Source organism: Argopecten irradians, chromosome 4 (assembly GCF_041381155.1).
Source record: "Argopecten irradians isolate NY chromosome 4, Ai_NY, whole genome shotgun sequence".
Classification (NCBI taxonomy): domain Eukaryota; kingdom Metazoa; phylum Mollusca; class Bivalvia; order Pectinida; family Pectinidae; genus Argopecten; species Argopecten irradians.
The window spans coordinates 48,960,918-48,978,637 of record NC_091137.1 but is presented as its reverse complement, the minus strand read 5'-3'; the positions used below and the strand labels follow the sequence as shown (position 1 = coordinate 48,978,637).

The following is a 17,720-nucleotide window of genomic DNA, read 5'->3' as shown; positions in this document are numbered from 1 at the left end:
ACATCATCAGCTCCCACCAGGCAAAAACTCCAAAGCAGATCGCCTCAAATTCATTTTACAGTTTCACAGACAACCGGCCACAGTCTTTTATCATAGGCAAAAATGTTTTGATCGGATTTTGTCGGTAAAAGAAAATCGTCGTTTATAGACGAGATTAGGACGCTGAGACAGCTAGATGTGATTCTATAATCCCCGCGGAAACACTTGATTTATCGCACAGTTTACTACTTATAGGATTTTCCGCAGAATTATTTTAATTCCTTTGAACTTTCCTTTCAGTGTAGAACACACTGGAATAGGACTAGGACTGCTGGACAGTAACGATCCCTATCTTTGACTCAAACGGTGACCGGAAACTCCGACGATTAGGGGCCGGGGGCCATATGTTGGTGGCGATAGCGGTACTTTAGGGACTACGAAATACGTTTAGAAATTTTAGTTAGTCAATTAAGTAAATTTTGTTGCTGAACCTACTGTTTCCCTAAACTCTACTTACCAAACACTTAAATGGAATTTAGCTGGGACATAAAAGCCTGTTAGCATACAATAAGTCAAAACTTAAAACGTTTTTCTTGGCATAGTATCTCAGTTTTTCTTCTTTTTTAATCAAGAGGAGTATTGTTTATTCGAGTGTCTTTGAATTACAGATAAAACGGCAAAAATGCTAATCTCGTAAAATTGTGTTAGGCAAAACGGGACTTTGTGACGTAAACGGGAAATTATAAGGTGCGCCGAAAACGACATTTGGTTAAATACATGAACAAATGAACTTGAAGAATGGAATAAACTCGAAATCTAAAACATTTTTATATGTATCAGTTTCGAACTAAAATAGCATGTAGTTCATTTTAAATAAAAAAAATGAAACTTTTATTTTTGAGTGCTAATTTTGTTGTTTTATAATCGATATATTTTAATTTTGAAGTACGTGTACGGGAAGTCCATTAATTCGACCTCAGGAGTACGATGGTTCAGATGTCTAGGAGAGACGTCCCTAGACAAATTTGCGTTTCATATGGCCATCGTAGGAACATATTAAAAGTGATTTCTAGGTGCGAGAGTTTCTGATAGGGGGTATTGATCGTCACACCTGTGGAAAATGATTTGGTAATGATTATCAGGTGTTAAATTGTGGTGATCCCAGTATAGTTTTGTCTTTAATCCACAATATTTACGTATTAAGTACTAATAAAGGTCTACGAATCGGATATGGAATTCCCAAAATCCACCACTATAATATATTGAGTATGTTCATATCCACTTTCAGACTAAAATGATAATATACTGGCATAATATAGTAAACTTGTAATAATTCATGCAGTTTCTAGTTGAATTTGTTACTTAATTATCTGGGTCACCGAAAGTACATTTATCCCAAACTTCAAAACAATATGCAGAAAATGGCAACATCTATATTTTATAATCATAAAATTTTATTATGATTTATTAAAATATATTTCACCTTACGAAGTACACTTAGAGATGTACATTATACTTCTCTTGGCTATCAAATTATACACTTACATTTAACTAAAACTTGAAACATTGCCAAGATCAACATTGAAAATAAGTGGAGCTTCCGTTTTCTGGGGTTTTAATTTTACCATCCATTTTTTTACCCTAACTTGGTCATTCTTAATTTTAGTTTCATTGTTCAGAACATAATAATGAAGTATGCTCCGTAGATTATGGAATTATATACAAAATAAATAGTAATAGATCTAAAACTGAGCCTTGTAGAAAGCCAGCATTTGTACTGTTAACGGAAGATCTACTATTTCCTACAAAAACTTTTTTCCAGTTGTACCATAATTTGATATTTTAACAACCGTTCCCTTGTGCCACATGATCGAACGTTTTAGTAATATCACAAAAAAACATTTGCATTTTTTTTTATCTTCACATAGATTACGGTAAATTCAATATCTCGATGTACAGTAGAATATCCAGGCTTAAACTCATATTGATATTGCCAGTATTCATTGTGTACTATAGAACTATGTAAAAGTACCTAACTTAGGGGATTGACTGAATATATCGGATAGATAATTAGCTGCAGAGCTGTATTTACATACATGTAGTATGTAGAGGGTGAGTCAAAGTTACCTTCCATGTATTTTATAGAAAAGAAGATGAATTAAATTTAATTTTCGATGTTATACAGTATCAATAAAACATCAAATTAATTTCTTAACATAAGCCAAATATACTAAACCACATTTCAATTATAATATTTGAAAATTAGATTATGATAAGAACTCATGGATATATATAAAAAATATAAATCTTTTACAAGATCAATAAAAGTATATTCTGAAAATTTTGAAAAGAACGTGCATTGTTTTAAATTCAAACACTTGAGCTTTGCGAAAAGTACAAAAGTGTAAACATAGCTCCCTTAGCTTTCTATTCTCTATTTGCATATTACAAAGTTATCTGCCCGTGCGGGTAGGTATTGATTTTGACGTAATGCGTTTGCGAGCGTAACGTCATAATTTTCGGAGAAAACGACGTGAATTGCGCTCACAAAATAATGACGTAACAATCAATACCAACCCGCAAGGGAGCTAACTCTGTAATATACAAATTGAGAATTGTGTGAGAGAGAATGAGGTAATGTACGAATGGAAGGATGAAAGAAATGAGCATGCGTTAAGCGGTATAGAAGGAATGACCATGAGATGAGAGGGACAGATTGTGTGAGCAGAAGATGAGAGAAACAGCAGGGGTTAGTGTGAGAGTAACGTGGGGAAATAGCATGTTGCATGATTATTTGTTTCTCATTTTCCATGAAGCATGGAATTCTAAAAACGTGAGAGTTTGCAAACCCTACGAACGGTCAAGTGTCAACCGAGAAATCTAAAGGTCACTGTTTCTATAAAGTAACCTCATCAATCAAAATTAATGTCAAATGCTATATACCAAATAAAATTATACAAATCATAACAATAGAAGTGTTTCACTATCACTGGATATCTCTGAAAGTGATACAAATGGTCGCCCCTTTGAGGGAGAGCACACATGATTATGCAGATAAGGGGTCAGAGGTCAGAAACGAAAGTGAGATCGTAGTAAATAGTATAGATATATCAGTAATGATTAATTGCAGTCCATCAACACAAAAACACTAATATCTTGATAAAACGAAAATTTTATCGGTTATTGGTGCACATACATATTAGATCACGTGACAAATATCTGGACCATAGTCCCCTGACTCCTCATAATCACTGATCATGTGACCACAATAAGTACCGCTGATAACTAAATCTCAAAATGAGGTCACATGCAACGGTACCACACATAATATCACTTGAGATAATTTAGTCGTAAAAGAAAAGTTACATATGGCGATTTTCTGAATCTATCACCGGAATGTTACCGCGGTATATCTACTAATTATATTTGGACCTCACAATTACCACGTGCGGTTTTATAAATAGGAAAGAATGTCACGTGACGACGACTGTAACTGATGATTGGATTACATATGGAAGCTAATGTCACATGACGATGATCGTCACGGATGATTGGATGACACATGGAAGCCAATGTCACATGACGATGATCGTCACTGGTGATTGGATGGCATATATGGAAGTCAATGTCACATGACGATGACCGTCACGGATAATTGGTCGACATATGGAACTCAATGTCACTTATGATTGGTCCTCACAAAGTCAATATCACATAACAATGATCGTCACTGGTGATTGGATGATATATGAAAGTCAATATCATATGACGATGATCGTCACGTATGATTGGGAGACATATGAAAGTCAATGTCAAATGACGATGATCGTCGCGGATGATTGGGCGATACATGAAAGTCAGTGTCACATGACGATCATCGTCACTGATGATAGAATAACACATGGAAGTGAATGTCACATGTATGATGATGATCGTCACGAATGGAGGATCATGGCACAGTCCTATGTCTGTATTATATATGATACAGAGTGTAACACATGTGACCTTTTATGTTTTAGCCGAGAAAATCCATACAATGCACCGACAGTTTGGAAAATGCTCTATTCCCGAAGAGACTTTTTCTGTTTTCCAACAATCGTAGGATAAGAGCTGTTGACAACGCATTCATTGTCTCGTTGTTAAAGACACAGAGGTATGACAAAAATCACAAGGAATAAATAACATCACTCTACACTTCCAAGATGGCGCCCATATCTCAAGGGACAAAAGCGTCTCTTACTCATCGTTATAAAAAGGATTCATTTTCAATCTGATTTTTATCACACTTTGCTGTGCTAGTAAGATCCCAAGAGTCAGGTAAAGCCCAGACAAACATTTACTTTTAATAGCGTACATTACAGGCGGCCCAAGTGGATCACTTCTTCAGTCGTGTCACAAAACTTGATACGTAAAACCTTCACGCAGGCAATCCTTCTTGCCTATAGCCTGTTTCTATATGGCCAAAAAAATATGTCTGTTTGAGTTACCCGACCTTCCCCAATTCTTTACCCCCGACCCTATTTTTTTCACTTTTCTTCGAAAAAAAAATAAAAGTCGCGATTTCGATCTCAGACTCCGGTTCCGGCCATTATTTTAGAGTGAAAAACACTGAAAAATAATAGAAAAAACATCCCGACCTACCGACCCTATTTTTTACGAATGTAACCCTAAACAGACATTTTTTTTTGCTTTATCGCACTGATTATATAGTTTTCACCGAGAAAAAAAGTATTCTGTAATTTGAGTGAGTAGCAAAAATAATAAAAAAGAAATAAAAATGTTCTGTGTGTATACTTCTGCGTAGTGCTTATAGATCAGTGCTTGCATTGATACATGTACAATACAATTTGTGTAAAATACTGATGAAAACTACTATACAAATCTGCATCCTGTATGCCTATCTACATGTATATGTTTCGTTTATCAAACTATATATAGGTGTAACAAGAGTATATTTGTCATTCGTTTTATATATTACACAGATTGGAGCGCTCAATTTCCGTATGCCTATCAAAAATTTATGAACCCAAGTTCACAATGTTTCGGCTCAGATTTTCGATACACAATCAATGTGCAAGCACTGACATATGTACGTAATGATAAAATAAAAGCTTTTAAGTGGAGTGTATAAATCAGGCAATAGTGTGAAGCATCCACAACACTTCAAACAAGAGGCCCAGGGGGCATGCATCACTCACTTGGCCTATGTAAATATGATCTCAGTACAGTATTTTGCCTCTAATTCTCTTTCTCGTGGAGAAGTTTCTTGCCAAAGGTTACAATCCATTCAGTAATTTATATGACTAGTAGTGTTTTAAAGTAATTACCTCTCTGTCCTACTGAGTCCACTTCAGCTGTCCCAGTGTTGGTATAGAGCTAAGATTTTGCCGAATCTTGCATAGATGTCCCTGGGGAAGGGAAACAAAATTTGCATAAATCTTGTCTTAATTTTAGTCCTAATATCATCACCTTCTGAATAATTTAATTAAAATAAATGAAATGTCAATTTTCATAACGTGGGACGTATTATGTTTTTCCGCCGTCTTCGTAATTATACCGCACATTAGTTGACTATAACCAGAAACATATCTTTGTCTTTGTTGACAGGCAGCGGGACCTCCGATTTATAGGTATTATCCCTTGGCTAACTACTTTTAAGTATATTCTTTTCTGCATCAATGCAAAGTATGACCAATTTTGTTTAATTAATAGAGAAGGTAAAATATTATTTTTTCTTTCCAAAATCGTTCTAAAACTATCTGAAAATTATTGAACTTTTGTTATAAATATCAAAGTTATTCTCTTGTATCTAATAAATTTCTAAGAGCATATCTAAAAACTTCTAAACACATACAAAGGTACATCTTCTGATCGTAAAAATGGTGGGGTTGTCAATATACATTGTATGTTTCTACTACAACTGCGCCAGACGACGAAACAACGAATCTTCACTGGTAACATATACTAAACCGGGAATCTTGCCTTTATTTGGTGTTGTGACCTGATCTTCGACTAGACAATCTATATATATTTTCTGATGTTATTATTGTTTTTAATTCAGTTTTTTTCGAAAAGGTAGTGGGACAGAAGCATGTGTACAATCACAAGTCGACTTACAGAGCAGTAGAGAGAAAACATTGTGCAGTACTAGTGTATATGTTTTACTTGGAGTACATTTGCCCCCCAAAAAATATTCGAAATTCAGTGAATTAAATTATATAAGTATTAACGTTGTTATTATGTCAAAAGACACAGGAACAGATATATATTAGATATGATTTTGGGCCTTGCCCAACCGCTACTTCGCCATCCAAATTTATAATTAATGGTATCTGTTTTAGGATGATATCGTACTGAATAATATAGGCTAGCGAAGTTGGACCAGTCGGAATTTGACACTTTCACTGCAGCAAGCTATAAGAGAGATAACTCGTACATGCTGAAAAATGCTATTTCTCAGTGGTCTCTTGTTTTTTAAATGTGGGGTTGCGAAGTTCTTTAAATTTTGCATAGATGAGATCTAGGTATATAATTACTGTTTATCTATTTTGTGTGTTTTTTTTAAACGGCATTTTAAAGGGCCTAAAATGGTGTTTTCTAACAATACTTTGGGAATGTGGCAAGGTGACCCACTGTGTCCACCTTTTGAGCATATTTTTGATTTTTTTTTTTTTAATATTTTTTTTTTTGTTATTAAAAGATATTTCATTTTTTGTGCCCATTTATAATGATATTTACTGAATATTTTTAATTTTGAACAACTTTTTTTTTGGCAGGATAAAAATTGAGGATACTTTGTTTGCTCGAAATATTTGACATGCTATCGATTTTGACCACACTTGTAAACCATTTTAAAAACATGCTATAGTTATAATCTATTAACAGATACTTAAAAAATGAAATCCGGGAAATAGCATTTCATTGCTGAAATGTAGCCAGGAGAATTTTCTGAAAAAAAAATCAATTGCCCTAGATGACTGTTAATTCAAAATTGATCATATAGACACCGTAATAAAACAACAGTTAGTGATAGAATTTTGTAAACTAACATATATACTCTAAAATTAGAGCATTTTTATTCTTGCATTTTCCTTAACAGTACAAAAAAGTCTAACAACTAGATATGCTCTTGTGTGCAACAAATAAATTATTTTTTTTATATCAGAATTATAATAACTATTGGAAAAAAAAGATAAATTTTCGTCAGCAACTCAAATTTAAAAGACACAAATAAAAAATATCCATCTTTTCTTTTTTATGTATATAGAAAACTGTTTTAAATTTAATTAAAAACTATTAAAGAGGGAAAAGAGTTACATTTGATTATTAAATTAAAATACAATGTATGTATAATCTAAAAATAATACCAGCACCACATAGGCAACAATCTAAATTTTGACCAATCAGGGGGCCTGTAATTCGTCACAATGATAACAATGTATTTAAAAAGCTGTTACTATCTCATTCGGCATACCCCGTTGACCATACATGTAGGCATCATTTTTCACTTACATGTATGGTACCTAACAATATCTAAATTTCAACCAATCAGAGATCTCTATACCATTTTTTCACGTTATTCTAACATCATTTAAATTTCAGCCAAAGACTGTCTTTAGTTAATTAAGAGTCATACATACACTGACACCTTTCCCCAACCGATTTATGCTAATTAAGCTACTTGTAATTATATACAATGTAGTGAAAGTGATTTTCATTCGTTTACCTGTTAAAAGGAATATAAATTTTGTGTTTGAAAATCAATTTGTGTTCAAATTAATCAGTTAAAAAAAGATATATTAAGGGGTATAAAATAAAGAACGAAGCCTTGCTCTTTCATTAGCATTACTCAAAATATGAAAAGTTTAACAGGAGGCTAGTGGTCTCCGTGCCGCATACCCCAGGCCAGGTAGTGTTAGAAAAGGGGTACAGTCGTTTCGGCACTGATTTCAAAATAAAGTACTTTCGGTACTTTCTAAAAGTCATTTCGTCATTTACATATTTAGCAGAAATCGTTTCGGTACCAATAAATGTTATCAAGCAACTGCCGAACCTACTTTGTACAGAAACTTCTCCACAGAACCGAAACGACCTGGACCGTTTTCGTTTATTCGGAACAACCGGTTCGACCGATGGTTAAAGTCATTATTTCAAGTATAAAAACTGACGGACCTGCAGTTTTTGATACAGGCCTCTGAGGGCTTTGTCAAGGCTCGTCTGAAAACAATATAAAATCATCAGGTCCGTCTTTAATTAATAAACGAACAACTAGGTCCAACCAGTCAAATAATCGAAAACGGCCCTGAATTTTTTTTCAGTAGGAGAAATATATATGTTTCTGTCAGTAGCTAGAAAACATCAGTTCAGACCAAGAACTTATAAATCCTTGTTTCATGTCATCTATCTTTTTTCTAAAATGAACACTGGATGCATAAAAACGGACAGATAGTATAAAATATAGATAAAACATACACATTGCAGATGCAGCCTTGTCGTATTCCGGAAAATCTTGTCCTTTTCCGTTTAACTGCTTATGTAGTGTTTCGGCGTTTCCGGAAGTTTCTTGTGTCATTTTCCAGTACGTGTTCTGATAGTTCCATGATGTTTCTGAATTAATGATCGAAATTATATTCCATAAGCATAAGCAATGGGTGCGGAGGCGAGCATACTTGATGGTTGTGATCTAGAGGAAGCGACGTCTTATGATTCCTGTCCATGGGCCCTTCGTCACGGCCAACTCTCCGATGACACTTTCATTACAATCTTGTCGGACCAAAATTGTGACCGGCCCATGAGAGATCTGTTTCAACGTAATGTAAAGGTATGGCGCATTCATCGGTTGATTAACTCAGAAAAGTAATGTTTTTTCCTTTTTTTACCAAAATATATATTTTACCATTATATACTGTATCATGTATGTATTTATTGTATGATTATGAGTCCAGTGTAGAGGACCTCAATCCTGTACTGGAAAATAAACTTAACTTAACTTAACTTAACTTAATATACCTACATGCACAGGCGTCAGCATCTGGTTTTGGAAAAATAAAATATCCTACCCCTACTATAATATTTTTCCAAAACCAGATGCAGACGACTGTGTTACATGTAAAATCAAACACAAGGAGCGGGAGTGTCAGTAATAAATTAATAGAACTACATGTAAGATTCGCACGTGTAGTTGTCGTTATTTTACTTACTAGATTTATGTTATTCAATGAGTGAAATGCGAAATAGAATGACACCGACCAGGACATGTAGGCTTGTTTCATGATAAGACATACAATGTACCTGCTAATACAAATGTAGATTAATCATTGGTGACCAGGTAAGATTATATATATAAGGCAAAAAAATATATATGCATGTTTCAGGTTACATGACTGAAAAAAATAGGGTAGGTCGGTCGGGATTTTTTTTTATTTTATTGTTTTATTTTACATTTCCTCTTCTCTTGTTACACAGATATATATGTTTGTAACAGGAGAGGAGAAAATGTAGTGGCCAGACTATAGGGCCAGACTATAGGACCTGGCTTCAAACTTGGATCCTCTAAGCACTAGCTGAGTGCTCTACATATGTACCAATTGAGCTACTGCGTATACACGTACAATGTACCTCAGCCCTGGTCACCGATGTTTGATCCATTAATTCCAATTTCGCTACACTCCGCCCGCTTTTCACAAAGTCTTCACCCTCAAATACACTGTACCACCACCGTGGGTATTTGAGTTAGGTACCAAATTCTGTTACAGAAGAAAAGAAAATGGCCTATATGCATGGTCACCACATTGTTTTGCTCAGTCTTGTCATGTCCTCCATGTTTAATATATTTCAACATTGCAGGTTTTAAATCCATATGAAGACTTTTATAAATTCTTTCTACAGAAAATACATATATTCTTGCTGTTAAATTCCCAAGAAATAATCCTTACTGATATAGAACAAAATATTTGGAGATACCCATAGCAACCTACCATGACAATTCTGCATTTACTATTTTAGAATCTGAAAAGCTTGCGACATCCCAGTATTGTTAGATTCCTTGCATCAGGGGATCAGTCCAGTCACACATATATTGTAGCAGAGCGAGTGGTGCCAGTCTTGAGTGTACTTGACACACATTCATCTATTGAAATCTGTGCTGGACTCTTCTCAATTTTAGAAGGACTGTCATTTTTACATGAAAAGGTTTGTATTGATTTTGCATTTCAGATACATGTATTTTGTGTTTTAATGCTTTATCATGCTAGTGTAGGTTTAATGTCACACCTTTATACATGTATTACAGAGAAAACTCTCTACTTTCTATCTTTAATATTGATTATATATACGCATATATATACACAATTGAAAATTAGAGCAAGACTACATTGTATGTGTGCAGTGCATGAGTATTTTGATATTTAATCATATACATGCACATTAATATCCAAAACTTTGAATTCATTAAGTTGAAGCTTGCAGGAACACAGTAAAACGTTGGAGAAATCTGTTGTGCTACAATAATTTTACTTAAATATTGTGTTTTTATTTTTTTTAACAAAAAATTAAGATACTTCAAATTTTAAAATATATTTACTGAGTTGTATCAGTTTGAGTAAACATAATTCATCAGTAGTTATTTTCAAAATTAATATAGAATATATAACTATTTAATAGATATATATGTAGTTAATGAATTGGATTTTTCATCACAAAGGCTGGGATGTGCCACAATAACATAAGTCTTGAGTCGGTGTATGTAACTGATACGGGCCAGTGGAAGTTAGGAAGCTTGGAGCATGCCTGTAAGTTTGGAGAGGCTACTTCTCAATACCTCAACACAGCAAGGAAACAGAGGAGTCCAAAGACAATAGCCCCTGAAGAAAGGGTAATTAGTGTGATGAGGCTCATTCATAATTATGTGGATAAGAAGAATAATCAAATTGATAGGGATATTCTACCCAAAGGTCACAAAACATTTTGTGATCCCAAGGGCAGAATATCCCCACCCTTTATATATCCCCATTTGATAGAATACTTTTCTCTCATGCCAAAGTTTAACTTTTACGTTTTTAATACAATTTTACAATTATGAAGACCCGCTAATTTGAAAATGACCCTATTGATAAGTTCTTAATAAAAAGCTCCTGCAAACTGATGCTCCATACCTACATAAAAACGTTGTGTGGCATTTTAAATATAATTTTTTAATGTAAAACCACTCATCATCCTGGCTGTAGCTGGTTTCTGAAAATGATGTTAAAATTTACCAAGAAAATAGTATTAAAAAATTTGTTGACATAGTGACTTCACAATTAATTCTTAGGTTGTATTGTGCGGTTATTCATGTAGTACAGCCTCAGATGACATGAGTGTATTGCATGGGATAAACCAGTGTACATGTAACACCCATAGGTATGACAGAAAGTGTAGTGTACCGATACTCATGTAAATACTTTACAGTTTACAATGGTGTACATTGTATATAAAACACTTCATTTATAGAAGTCTTTGTCTAAAGAAAGCTTTGTGAAAGACAATTTACTACAATTAAGATATAAATATAAATATTTTTTTTTGTGATCATGATGACAGGAAGATAACAAGAAGGCAGTACCTGAACTTGCGTTTGCCCGAGATGTGTATGCATTTGGTGTTTTAGTGGAGGAGCTTTTGGAAAAACTTGATAACCTAGGTAAGAAATTATATTATATAGCCTTAGTCATACTGTGAAAGAATTTAGTCTGTTCATTGAGCATTAGTCATGCTGAAAAAGAATTTAGTCTGTTCAACGGACGTATGCTGAAACTGACTTCGGTGGTGTGTGTATTGGTAGTGCCACTTCTTATTTTGGACTTCATAATTAAAATGCAATTTTATGATAACAGTTATAGAATTGTAGTTTATCTGTTTATTTGCTGTTCAAAAGAACCTCTCAAATAGACTCTTTTGTAGCTATTAAACACTTTTGGTACATTAATGGCATTTTAGAGTGATGTTATGTTGTAGGTGATATGACAAAAACTTTTGAGCTGAGAATTCAGGATGAATGTCTGAACCCAGACCCAAAAGCCAGACCCAGATTGGAGACTCTACTTAACGATCGATTGTTCAGGTAAAATAGCTATTATAACAAAATAATGATATTGGGGTCTGAACTTGTCATGCAAAATTTTTATTAATTTGGGTACTGTTGTTCAAGGTGGTAATGTATTTTGTGCGAGAGGGAGAACAGGATTGAAGTGTGTCAATCAGAACATCATCAGAGTACAATATTAATGTAGATGGTATTTAGGTCATCTCAAATGTAGACAAATTTGCCCTCTTTAGGACTACAAAAGCAATATTCTTTATCTTGAAGTACTAACACTGATATGCCTTCATTTAAAATGATAATTTATTACACTATGATTCCTGGCCCCTTTGGGGTTGATTTTCACCTCTAGTAGAGTATTTGCTATCATAGGCCTGATACCTTTCATATCTTGGGTTCTGATTTCAGATTTGGTTAAAACATTTGAAATTATAGATACATGGTAAATTGTCTTTTGGTTGTTATTTTGATCTTATTACCTAAATGATTTTTTTTTCAGAAATGACTTCATCACCATCTCAAGATTTCTTCAAAACATCACATTAAAATCAGCTGAGGAGAAGAAAGAATTTTTTGCGTAAGTCAAATATTAATTTTAGTAGTTAAACAAATGTTAAACATCTTTTGTGATAATTAAGCAGGTTTTATTTAATATAGATTAGCATCAAACATGCAACCAACTAAACTATCTATTTGTTTTAAATTTTTGTCACATATTTGATGGTATAGTGTAACTTTTCTACACAGGATGTCACCAGGACCAGAATAGGCAGGTTTCCATATTATACAGGTTTTCATTACAGTAAATCAAGAATACAATAATTCTGGTCTACACAGGGATCCTGATTATACAAGGGCCAGTTTTGACAAGTTATGACACTAACTGTACTTTGAAATTGAAATATGGACAAAACTTACTATATTTGTTCTGATAGAAATCAAAAGGTCTCTCTCATAGATGTACGTTCTAAAGCACTAGCACGATTTACCTTACCACAGATCACCTTATTGGCAGACATAAATATAATAAAACTGAAATAGTTGAAATCCTCATCATTTGTTTATGTTTAATTTGTCAGTGATATAATGGAGAGACTGTACAAAATCCCGGAGGAGACCGTCGGAAAATGTCTGAGTAGAGGCCTGCTCTGTCGCTTTGTTTTACTGGATACAACTGCTAAGTCTCATCTCATTCCAAATATACTGATGCCATATCGTGGTAAGTATCTCAACCATATTCATGGTATTTGGTGAAAATGTTTTTCCAAACAAAAAATCTGGCTTTCAAATTCCATGAACAAATCATTTCAACTGTGTTGCAACGTGAAGTTAACATTATATATACCTTACTCAATTGTAGTGTTAAAATTGAATTGCTCACAATATTCCTTGGTTTTATAAAGATCATTTTAAGACATGCCAGGTTAATTAAATTTGTTTAGGAAAACCTTTAACCTTGAGTGCCTGGAGAAAAAACCACCAATCCTTGATCAGTACCTGAAAACTGCCTACAATAGCGTCAGCCTAGATGTAGATATTTTTCAGTAGTAGAGTGTCTGAACATTTTGATTAGCCACCTGGCTACTTCAACATCTTTAACACATTTTTAAAGCATGAAAACAAGTTTCATAATTTATTTCCTTTTAATTTTCTAGGTGCCAAACGCCAAACTGTTAAGAAGGGAGAGCATCCTGGTCTTTTTAGCGTACAAACATTCAAGATGTACATCGTACCAGAAATTCATCGTGTTTTTCATTGTCATGACTACCATATACGCACAACACTCCTCACTTATTTCACGCACTATGTGGATCTGATTGCAAAGGACGACCTTGAAGACATCATATTACCTCAGGTATCACAATACCCAAATATGTACAGCTACATATTCATACTGTAGATTCTAGTTGATCTCACCTTTAATTGCTCCACCGCCGACAGAGCATAAATGATATTCATCATTTGAACAATAATTGGTGTTTAATTGTGTATATATATGTCTAATTAACACAAAAAATAATATATAAATGATTTATTTCGCCTTTGGTGCATGCGCAATCAGTACTTCATTCCATATAGGATATAGTGCCATGGAATTTTTTCGGGATGCAATTAATTATTTTTCATATTTTTAACTTGAAGTCAAATTAAAAGCTCAAACTTTTCAGTGGTGGTAACGGTGTAAAGTAAGTAACTTTTGTAACTTAAGAAAAATACTTAATCGTCTGCTCCTGTTTTTGATAGTGAAAAAATACCATTTGTCAGCGGTGGAGCACCTTTAATTGGTTATAATTTATTTGATAAAATCTTTATCTTATCTCAATTAATGCAAATTTATTGCAAATTCCTTTTTATTTGTGAATCTGTTTTGAATGCGATTGCTTTAGATATAGGGACAGTCTTGTGAATCTGGGTAACAGAAATAACAATATGATTAAGGTGACAATCTAATTAAAATTTAACTTGTAATTCTGCTCCACTACGATACTATACATTATGTTCCAATACAATATCTAACAACTCCCTGTTAGAGGTCACCTAAGCATGAACCCTATAGTTAGCCAATCAGCGTCTCGCCTAAGAAATCTTTGGTGTGGTTGATTCTGTTGGAAGTATATATGGCTAACAGTATGTTCAGAGATGTTCTGATTCTAGCCAAAAGGTCATGCTGAGATGACCCCGAACGTTTAGTTGTTATAGATTGTATTGGAGCGGAACATAGAGCATCGTAGTGGAGCAGAAATACAAGTCTAATTTTAATTAGATTGATTAAAGTGATTGATGTTATAAGGGGAGATAAAAAGGAGATAAAAACTTTGCATCTTGTGATTAAGGATCATGGTAACTGGATGGGATTGTGATTGTAGGTGTTACTGGGACTACGAGACACAAATGAAGACCTTGCCGCACTCAGTCTCAGGTGTCTCGCTGATCTGGTTCCTCTGTTGGGGCGTCAAATGGTGATTGGTGGAAAAGCCAAGACCTACTTCAAAAGAGGCATGCCAAAGGTAACGGAGTAAACTAAGACTTTTTAATAGAAACCTGGTATCAACTGAGCTATAATGTAAATGTTTGAAGCTTTTTATACCTTGCTTTGTAGTACATACAGGAATTGTACTTTCTGTTTAATTTTACAGACTGTTCAGAAAGACCACCAGCAGAGCAATGGGGACCCAGTGTTTAGTACTGACGATGTTATAGACACAGGTAGTAAGAAGGAAGGCGTGTTCAGTTCAGTCAACGACGTGATGGGCAAACCTCTACTCAAAGATCTGGCTAAACTCAGGTTAGTTAGTGACAGGATGGAGAGAATTCTATTAAATAATAAGTTAACATCTTTTTCCAGAAATATTTGTTAAAGGGAGGTCATTTATTATCATTGGGACAAGATAATGTAATTGTCAAATTGACACAGAAACAAATACTGAGACTGTTGGACAAGGGGAGGTAACACAGTAAATTTTGACAATGAACTGTGATATTTTCCAAATTACTCTTATTTTCTTACTTCTAATATTTTCACTGTATAGTTTATGGTGACACAAGTGGAGCTATTTGAAACTGTTTTAGATTTCTTCAATATGATTTTCAGTAAAGTCCATACTGTTGCTGCTAGAGAAAGTGAAGCTGAAAGTAAGAGAAAGGCAAGAGAACAACGAATGCAGGATGCAATGCAGAAGAGAGAAAAAAGAAGACAGGAAAGACAAAGTAAATATCTTCTATAGTTTCTCAGTTTCTGTAGAACTCTTGATTTCTACATTTGTGAAAGCTGATAAGAATTTGTTTCAGAGACATGAACATTATACAGTGAACTCAAACATTTAATTATCAATACATGTATATAGGTCAAGTAATTAATTAACTTAATGGAAAATATTAGATAATGTAACTTAATATGCTTAATTCTGATCATGGAAGATTTGAAACAACTTCTAACCTCAAATTTAATATTTATCTTTGAATGCTAATTGTTTCTTTTGAATGTTGCCCAAGACGAAGTCTTGACATTTCGTCTTGGGTGCACTAATTACGAGGCAATAAAAATAAAATAGGTCTAATTTTGTAGATTACCATGCATCTCTTCCAGATAAACATTTTGAAACTTAACTTTAAACAACTATGTTTAATTTCAACCCAAATGCCTATAGACAAATAAACTGAGTGAATTCTTTCTTTGTGTTTTAGTGAAGGCAGAGAAGATATCCGTGAGTGACGGTGATGAGATTGTAGCTTATGGCGGGGAGGAAGTGAGTGAAATAAACACATCAGAACTGACAGAAGACACAGACATTATTGAGCCAGACAAATACATAGACAGTGATGTGTCGAAGGACGCGGAGGACTGGACTGGCTGGGACGATCAGTCCGATGGTGGGGATTTAAGTGATGAGTGTAACAATGTAATAAGTGATAGAGTGTCTGAGAGCCAATCAACAGCTAGGCTTACTACAGAATCAACTGACTGGGGCAATGATTGGTCAGACAATCAGCAGGAGGAAAGTGATAATACACATAGCTCTGAAACTGAACAAAAAACAAATAAGTCGCTTACGGGCAAATCATCATCAGCTCTTACTCTTAAATCAGTTAAGAAGCCGAAACCTGCGACTAAGACTGGGGCTCTCGGTTCAGAGTATATTATGGAGATAGAGGTTAAAAAAATCCAAGCTGAAAAGGAAGTGTTTGACTTCTTCGCTGATATGACTCCGGAAATAAGTAAATCTAATAATACTGTTCTTATGGATATAGACTCTACTACTATTGATAAGAGTACAACTGTAACGCGTAACAACGTGATGGAAAGTGCCGAGATGTCCGTGTCGGATAAGAAAGTCGCAACAACAATTAGTATGAAGTATGATGCCACAGAACATGTAAGTAGCACAGATTTTATATCTGTACGTGGTAATAACATGTAATGGATGCTGTCATGATGATTTCTGATTTAAAACTGTTATCCATTTTTTTTGTCAATTAGACACAATTAAGTAAACTATAGCTTTGTGCAAGAGCTCCTGAAAAACTACCCGTACAAGGAAATAATACCATGAGGTCTTACCATTCAGAGTTATCATAGGCTTCCATTGCCATAAAAATCTAGTAAGTGAAATTTACATTAAATAATAATCTCTATTGATAAGATTACCAACACGGGTAGCAAGCAATTCATATCCATGTGTAGTAATTGTAAATAGTGATAGTGTCACCTTCTAGCTTAGTGCTAGGGAGAATTTCTCTTTAGCTCAGTCAGTAGAGCGTCGGACCAGTAAATCCGGGGCCGCGATCGGGAATATGGCACACTACGCTAGTCCTGTTACACATCATAAACAAATGATCAAGGAGAAGGAGCTTTAACTGAATTTGAACAGAACTATATCAAATTGTTACAGTCTTTCATCTGTCCGGTAATATGTTCAAGATGCTTTTAATGGTGACATTAATTACTTACAGGCGGCTGAAGGATGGGGAGAAGAAGATGGCTGGGATGATGAGGATACTGGCTGGGGCCAATTCTAGCTGGCCAATGAGAACAGATTGTGTGAAATTCCAGTAACACAGCAAAATATCCATAATGTTAGTGATTGGAAGGATTAACTTGTGATATATTCAGAGCCAAAATGTTTTACTTACCTAAATTATCGGTTCTTAAACTGTTAACTAA

At 34.3% G+C, this 17,720-nt stretch overlaps 1 protein-coding gene across 1 annotated transcript; it reads left to right on the top strand.

The window, feature by feature from the left end:
* The first annotated feature begins 8,525 nt into the window (after positions 1-8,525).
* Positions 8,526-17,720, top strand: LOC138321902 (protein-associating with the carboxyl-terminal domain of ezrin-like). The gene is made up of 13 exons (XM_069265919.1): positions 8,526-8,800; positions 9,985-10,170; positions 10,682-10,852; positions 11,560-11,659; positions 11,974-12,079; positions 12,558-12,635; positions 13,138-13,277; positions 13,714-13,913; positions 14,926-15,066; positions 15,196-15,344; positions 15,651-15,766; positions 16,244-16,932; positions 17,510-17,720. The coding sequence occupies exons 1-13, from the start codon at positions 8,627-8,629 to the stop codon at positions 17,573-17,575; spliced, it is 2,316 nt and encodes a 771-aa protein (XP_069122020.1). The 5' UTR covers positions 8,526-8,626; the 3' UTR covers positions 17,576-17,720.